An 8,127-nucleotide genomic window follows, 5' to 3' on the forward strand; every position below is an offset into this window, starting at 1 on the left:
TCTCTTGATTCGCTGATTGTCGGTTCCTTACTGATACGTACCGAGATTCCCGCCGCTATATCCGACCGGTTACAGATATTTCGATTTTCTGTTAGTTATCTCAACAATGTTTCTCCGAACCCGTTTGAGGTTAAGATCGACACCGGACTCACTGTTCCTCGAAGGCAGGCGTTCCAACCTCGGGTTCTAGCTCGGTGGGACTCGGGATCGATCTTCAGTCCTTGGTTGCCACGTTCCAAGCCTAATCTACCAAGTCGTATGCGAGCTCAATTTCGACCGTATACAATAGTATAAACGAAATTAATACACAGATAAAAACAAAAGAAGAAAGAAAATACCACGATGCAAAATAGATTATTAAAGATGGGGGATATTAATAATAATAGAGCAAACAAATACATTATAAAATTACTGGAGGAGATATGATTTTCACCGCTTTATTAAAATATTCCATTTGACGGTTCTTAGCAAAACGAGACGCACGTGGAATTTAAGTTTAAGCAATAAATAAGCTGGAGCTACCACCGGGTAGGTGGTGAAACGCGATTTGATCCAATCGAACGGCGGAAAGAAGTCCATACAGTCAACGATCATCACGATTCACGTCAACTGAATATCTATTTTTAATCGCTAAAACCTCAAAAAGCCATTAACGGCTTCTTCTGCTTCATTTCCAAAAATATGTTGTCTCTGCTAAATCCAAGGTTTCTAGTCGTAAGCTTGGTAATTCTTCTGAGCATTATCGTATTCTGGTTCAGTGAAGCTGAAGCATCATATCAAGTTTACAAAGTCAAAGTGGTCAATGAATTTCCCCACGACCCCAAGGCTTACACTCAGGTTAAATTCTAGAAATAAATTTTACTTGTAGTTATAATTTCAGCTTAATTTTACTGAGAATTTAATTAGAGTTGCTTTTGATCCCTGATGCCATGTATTTATCCTCTTCAGGGGCTTCTCTATGCAGAAAATGATACTCTTTTTGAATCAACTGGACTGTACGGACGTGTGAGTTGCATTTAGACTTAAAGTGATTTCATGATTATTTTTTAGGCTTAATAAATATGGTTAATTATCTCTTATTTTAAATGCAGTCAACCGTTCGAAAAGTTGCACTGAGGAACGGTAAGGTACGACTACAACTTGCTTACTAAGAGTTAAACATAAGACCAAATCCCAAAAGTTCTATTTATAAGCTGTATTATCCGCTTTTTATCAAGTTTATTGTGATGTTTTGCATGAAAAATAATAAGTTTTTAATGCTGAAATCTCCACAGGTTGAGGCTGTTCATGAAATGCAGTCTTCTGACTTTGGAGAAGGCTTAACTCTTCTTGGTGAGAGGTTCGTAGAGTAAATGGATCCATGCATCTTTTCCTGATTCTGCAAATTAGTGGAAAATGTGTTGTGCTAACTGCTAGGTATAAAACTTGCATTTATCAGAGAGGATAAGTATGAAAGGAAGTAGGATTTTGTTGCTGTTCTACTGTCTCCTAATTCCTATTAATGGTCGCAAACTTGCAATTAAACTCGGTACTAACCATCACAGCAACTTTTTTGTTCACGGTTATGAATATATGAAATTTTGGTAGGGATTTTATGTAAGCCTAATGATGCTTATATATCAAGTGCATTTGAATTTTTTATTAATTTGGGGGCAATTGTCATTATGAAACTGCTGATATGTGATGCTGTTTGGAAGATTTTCATTATATGAAGTTTTAACTGTACTCTAAGTAGCAGCCTTCCTTCTACGAGAAAAATAGCAACTCTTTCTCTCTCTCTATGTCCAATTCAGCTATCCTACTTGGACTAGGTACATACAAGAAGTAAGACTTGAAATCTTATTTTAGTTCTGTAAAGGTATGTGCATGAAAAAAAAAAAAATAGAAAAAGCTTCCCTATGAAAAAATGCTAGAGATAGCCAAAAGTGAAAACTAGAACATTTCATTCTTAGGAGTTAGGAATACTTTAAAGATAGATATTCATAATGTTGGTGTACATTAGACGAGACCAGGTTTTCTCTTATTTAGTTTTCCTTTTTGATTGTTGTGTCTTTTTATGTCCTTTCCTTTATTTTTATACTGATGGTTTGCTAGTTTAAAATTTTACATTGGCCCCTAGTTCTTGTATAACAAGTGGATTTTTGTAGGTTGTTCCAACTAACATGGTTGCAGGATACCGGCTTCATATATGATCGACACAACTTGAGCAAAGTATGCTTTCCCCCATTACTTCATGTGCTCTTAGTTCAATCATCTTAAAGCTCCTAATGTGTTCTATGAGAAAAGTAATGTTTGTAGGATTATTGCCTCAATTCACTTCACAACTTCCATGTGTTAGCTAATTGTTTGTCATCTTGATATGTGGTGTTAGGTCCTCTATTTTGACTTAAATTTAAATTTAAAATTATCATCTCAAATCCAAAGTTCTCATCTCTTATAACTTCTCATGAAACTATGATAATATTGATAGACTTTTGATAAATCCTTCTCTTTGGACCTGACTGGTGCGTTTCTATTGGAGCAACCAAATTCTTATTTATATCTAGGCCTAGTTCACTAGCTTGTGTTGTAATTTTCGCAGTTGAAATTATATGCAGTTTGAAAAGTTTACTCATCACATGCAAGATGGTTGGGGATTGGCAACTGATGGGGGAGTTCTTTTTGGAAGTGATGGAACATCAACATTATATGAGATTGATCCTCAGACAATGAAAGGTTTTTCCATCTACAGCCTACGTGGAATTTAGTTGCTTCTTTCCTTAAGATGGTGATTCTCCTTTTCTTGGTGTAGTCATCAGAAAACAAGTTGTAAAATCTCAAGGGCATGAAGTGCCCTACCTCAATGAGCTGGAGTATGTGAAAAATGAAGTCTGGGCAAATGTTTATGTGGTATGAACCGCTCCTTTTACTGAGTTGGCTTTGTGTTTTTCCCATTATTTTCTACACTATCCACATATTTAGGAAAACATCTTTGAGCAACTTGATCAAATAGTTGTTTTGGATAGTATCGAGGGATATAGTTCCAGAAAACAACCTTGCTTGAGAACCTAGTTGTATTATGCCATATAGGTTTGTCCGACTTATTGGGTTTTCAATAAAGATATGTTGTGTATGGCATCACTGTATGAACCAAGAGTCTATTTGGTGACTCAATTAAGTCCGATCCTGTTCTTATCCAGTCTGAAGTAAGTTAGAGCAACTGTCTCGGCAAGCCTCTTCATAAGCATACTCCAATTGGATATTGTTATGACGCTAGAAGGCGGCAGACAATCTTCTTCTTTTTCGACATCTTAGTGTCATATTTCTTAACTCCAGATTTGAGTTTAAATTAGAGGCCGAAGTAATGTCAGTGTTGTATTTCTCTGCAGACTGATTGCATTGCTAGAATCTCACCAAAAGATGGAACCGTAATTGGGTGGATTCTCCTCCGATCTTTGAGGTATTAGCTTTTGTTCTTTGTCCTAATGTATCGCTGTTCACAAGTTCTGCTCGAGATTTATTAACAGATAGATTCTATGGCTCTTTTCAGGGAAGATCTAATATCAAGAGGTTATAAGGTACTTTTTTTACCTTTTCGTGTAAGATGCATTATTAAAGCTGCTTTCTGGTTTATTTTGGTATCTGTTTCTCTTCTTCTCTCTCTTTCTCTCTCCCTTTTTTTTTAAATCTTCTGTTGATAAGCCTTGGATGGGTGTAACATTGATTGATCATATGGATGATGAGAAGTGATGCAGAGGTTAATTAGCTGTACCTTATTCCGAGTAAGTGAGGAGGGAAGATGAAAGAGAAGTTCCCAACCTCTCCACTTAGATGGAAAGGAGGCTATACTGATGGGGAAGTGAGACGTGCTTACATATATGAAATTAGTTACAGCGGGATTCTAAGGATAATATTGTAATATTGATTACTACCATCATCCCCTCCTTTTACTAAATAACAAGGAACTAGTAAAGTTATTTACTTCCATCAGCGAAAGAACTTTATCCCATGCACCTTCGCGTTCCCTTGCCCTGCCCCCTCCAGGTTCTTTGATGTATTTGAGTGAAAGCTAAAGCACTATTGCACTTCATTGCAGGACTTTGAGGTCCTGAATGGAATCGCCTGGGACAGAGATGGTGACCGTATTTTTGGTAAGAATTATCTTTATGATATTTTCTGTGGTCTGCATCAGCTTTTTGGATAAATCCACATTTAAGTGTAGCCCCTTAATGTTTCATGTATAATGCATAATAACTTTTCAATTTTCACTGAATGAGTATCAGGAGAATGTTTCTACTCTTGAAGGCTTTATTTTCCCCTTTGTTCTTACATCATATTATTCTTATATCATATAATCTGCACTTTTGGTTTAGTTGTCATCCCTCTCCCTCAATCATTATCATGGAATCCAAGCACAGGTACCTCAGTTTGTAAGACACAGAAAAACATATACATTTGGTACCAAAGTAAAATGTGCAATGGAGGACTTTCTGCAGTGGGTGATTTGCGTCTTAACAATTTCTTTTAGTGATCTTTAGCAGCTGGATGGTTCTGTGAATGACATCATTCTGTCCTTCACTGCAGTGACAGGGAAACTATGGCCAAAGCTGTTTGAGATCAAGTTGCTCCCTCTCCCACCGAATGCTCCATTGATTGGAGAAATCAATAATTTATGCATCCCAAAACCGTTCTTTCTTGGAAAACTCGAGAGCTGATTATGGTTATTCATTTCTTATGGAAACTTTTGGAGCTATTTTTAGCAACATCAATTTCTTGATCAGCTCTTCCTACATTTTACGTCTATTGCTTTGTATAGAGATCAGCTATTTGTGTATAATGCCAATCAACTAAGAGTGGAATTAAGCAGTGCAGGTCAGAATATGTTTGTAATTATGAGATGCAAAGGTATTTGTATTAAAGTATCAACTACAAAGATGATCTGAAATGGCACTAATTGCAGTACAGCCATCAATGGCTGACAACTGATAAATGGCAGGAAATATAAGGATATTAGTGAATTAAAAGCTACAGCTTTATGCCGCTAGTATCTAGAAGATTATGATAAACCTGTGCAAGGAGCTACTCTAATTGCTTTCCCAATAGCTACTATGACTTCTTTTAGTCCTTTCAAAGATTACTTGCTAATGTATGCTCAAGGACATAGCGTCTAAGTCGTAGAGTGAAGCATATGAGGTAACATCTATAACTTGATTTTAACTAGAAGACTGGAAAACATGTACTGGAGCAAATGTTGTTTAATTAAAAATAAAAATGGTTCCAAAACTTTGAAGCATAAAAGAACAAGGCACTAGCTGGATATATCTCTATCTTTTACTCAACAGTGAGTAGCTGCAGCACAAGTCTGGAACTGAATCTCATCAACAGGCAACGTATCGCTGGGATAAGGACAATCAATTTTCTGATCAGGCAACAGAGCACACGGCTGAGGACTCACTTGACTAGAAACCCCTTGTATATCACTGCAGTTCCATGGTTGTTTCTTAGCATGTTCTGACAACTCGATGCTCACATTTGAAATGCAAATTCCGCTGAAGGTATCATTTTTTATCCCCACTAATTTCCCTGCTATTGTAACATTCTTAGATACAACGTCCCTAAAATTAATTCCCTGAATGACAGGAAGTGCTTTTGGATCAAAATGATCATCAGGATGAGACCCATAATCGCCCGTCATCCAAAAGGTATATTTCATTGTCTGCAATGTCATTCCTTTCACGAACACGTCTTTAACGTATGCCCCTCTTCCTATAGCAGTTTTGATTCTCACGCCTGATTCAGAACTGATTGCTGTAATGTTTTCAGCTCTAACATCTTGAATGCCACCGGACATTTCGCTTCCAAGAGCAATGACTGCACTATCAGGAGATATGCAGGTAAGCCTTCTTATGATTAGGTGCTGTGTAGGCATTCCAAATGCTATTCCATATTCATCCCAACCACTTTTCACTGCTATACAATCATCCCCGGAGACTATGAAGCAATCTTCAATTTTGGTGTTTGAACAAGAATCTGCCAAGCAACCAAAAAATGAATTACTTACAACAGACAGTCATTTTTCTTCCATATTTACTATGTTCTTTTAACAAACCTGGGTCAATCCCATCTGTGTTTGGTGAATCAGTTGGTGCAAGGATTGTTAATCCCTTCATCACCACAAAACTGCAATTTTGAAACCAAAAAAAATAGTAAAAAATTAAGAATCAATTAGAGAATGTCAAGCAAGTTAGTGGATCAAAATGATCATACCCAAGTAAGTTGAGGCCGGCTATATAAATCCTCACTGTCTGTGTCGCTCTATTTAAGCAAGTTAGTAGAATATGATATGATAAAATGAGGGAAAGAAGAAACTAAACCTGCTGTAAACGGGATGAACATTCCACGAAGGAGAGTTAATCAAGGTAAGATTGGAAATTTGGACATGATCGGAGAACATGATCTCAATGAGGTAAGGTCGGGTGTAGTTCAGTTGACCTTGTCGAAATTTTGTCCACCACTGTTGACCCTGACCATCTATGGTTCCATTTCCACCTGGTTATATATATAACAAAAGAACATCAGAAATGTTGGCCTCTGTCTTTGACATATTATTTTTGTGTTGATCGAACAAAGAGGGAGTAACCAATGGATATTTACCTGTAATGACTACATCAGTCAAGTTTGTTCCAAAGATGAGACTAATAAACCTTGGTCCTGCAGCATCTCTTCCTCTTCCATAAGATGGCAATGGTGGAATTAAATCCCACTCTGCCTCATCCTATACCCACAATCACGTAGTGTATCTTAACAAGAAATATTTCGTCTTACGTCACAGAACCTCGTCTAGATTTGCTAGGTCAAGCCACATGTATAATGTTAATGTTGTGCTTTTAAATGAGATGTCCCATTGTGGAGATTCTTATGTGATGTTTTATAAAATAAAATACCAAAAACTAACTAAACATACTAAACAATACTAATATAGGAAAAAAATTGAAACATTGGAACAATTTTGAAAAAAAATCTAATTTTGATAATACACAATTGATTAAATTAGTATGGTATAAAACCTCGTTAAAAATCGATAGAGCTCTAACGCTGGACACTTTCCAGAGGGTTATAAGGGAAAACAATAAGTTATGGACACCAAAGACATTTGTCCTTCCATCCCTTGAATAGATAGAGCGGGAGGGCATATCTTTTGGTTTTTTCATGTCGTTAAAAAGTTTAACAATGATTTTTGCATGTTAATATCTTTTGGCTGATTTCTTTTATTCCAATTGATATCCTTTTATATTTCATTTCCCTTTGATTAGGACGTTCAGATAAGAATAAAAAATCATAAAGAAAAAGTTCAAAACATTTTAAAAAATAATAATTAAGAGAGCATAAATAAATGAATGAAAGAAACCTGAGAAGCTAGAATGACAGCATCCTGGTGTATGTAAAGAGTGAAACTACTAGTGAGATTGAAAGGGCCTGTTAGCCATTTCCCAGGAGGAACAATGAGCTGTGCTCCCCCATCTGTTGCAAATTTGCTCAATTCACTAATTGCTCTTCTAAAAGCCTCTGTGTTTGACGTATATCCATCACCTTTGCCTCCAAAATCTGTCAAAAATGCAGTGTGCTTTCTACAGTTTATTGCTTCATAGTCCACAGATCCTGTATCGGTACTACATTCCGCTGCTCTAAGACTTAGCATTCCCCATGTCAAAACGACCAGTACTTTTGCCAAAAACTGTTACAACATTTTTCAATGACAAATCCTTAACAATAAAAAATAATAACAACAATTATAGTAACTGATGCAAACACTTGAATTAAAGATAGAAGATCAAGGGTGAGAAAGAATTACATCACATTTTGATGTTTGATAAAACTCCATTGGTGAGAAAAAAAGCTTTTGAATGAATGAATGATATAAAGATTCTCTTATATAGTAGTATTTTCTAATGACATTTTAAAATTAAATTCATTTGGTCTAAGATTGTAAGAATCTTAGAATTTAATAATTAACCAAATGAATATGGGGTCTCAATCATTCTAGGAGATTTTTACGTATGGAAGTTTATTATTTGATTCCAATAAATATGGCAACTTTTGCTACTTGAAGCTGTTATTATTATTATTATTATTTTCTTGGATTTTAAA

The 8,127-nt window shown here is 36.0% G+C and overlaps 2 protein-coding genes across 3 annotated transcripts; one reads left to right on the top strand and one right to left on the bottom strand.

Moving 5' to 3' along the window:
* Nucleotides 1–539: 539 nt before the first annotated feature.
* On the top strand, nucleotides 540–5,045 carry LOC107789699 (glutaminyl-peptide cyclotransferase-like). 2 transcript variants are annotated; one of them, XM_075251954.1, is made up of 12 exons: nucleotides 540–837; nucleotides 949–1,005; nucleotides 1,092–1,127; nucleotides 1,275–1,339; nucleotides 2,148–2,211; nucleotides 2,598–2,715; nucleotides 2,792–2,889; nucleotides 3,369–3,439; nucleotides 3,530–3,557; nucleotides 4,076–4,130; nucleotides 4,398–4,474; nucleotides 4,564–4,773. In XM_075251954.1, exons 1-12 carry the CDS (start codon nucleotides 682–684, stop codon nucleotides 4,564–4,566), a joined length of 828 nt encoding a protein of 275 aa, XP_075108055.1. In that variant the 5' UTR covers nucleotides 540–681; the 3' UTR covers nucleotides 4,567–4,773. The 2 variants fall into 2 exon arrangements, with proteins under 2 accessions (XP_075108055.1, XP_016467041.1); XM_016611555.2 differs by lacking the exon at nucleotides 4,398–4,474 and having other exon boundaries at nucleotides 4,564–5,045.
* A 126-nt stretch (nucleotides 5,046–5,171) lies between these two features.
* On the bottom strand, nucleotides 5,172–7,861 carry LOC107789698 (putative polygalacturonase). Its single transcript, XM_075250854.1, has 6 exons — nucleotides 7,832–7,861; nucleotides 7,388–7,714; nucleotides 6,634–6,754; nucleotides 6,354–6,528; nucleotides 6,089–6,159; nucleotides 5,172–6,045 (listed from the first exon to the last, which is right to left on the bottom strand). The coding sequence occupies exons 1-6, from the start codon at nucleotides 7,859–7,861 to the stop codon at nucleotides 5,315–5,317; spliced, it is 1,455 nt and encodes a 484-aa protein (XP_075106955.1). The 3' UTR covers nucleotides 5,172–5,314.
* Between the last annotated feature and the right edge of the window lie 266 nt (nucleotides 7,862–8,127).

Source organism: Nicotiana tabacum, chromosome 4 (assembly GCF_000715075.1).
Source record: "Nicotiana tabacum cultivar K326 chromosome 4, ASM71507v2, whole genome shotgun sequence".
Classification (NCBI taxonomy): Eukaryota; Viridiplantae; Streptophyta; class Magnoliopsida; order Solanales; family Solanaceae; genus Nicotiana; species Nicotiana tabacum.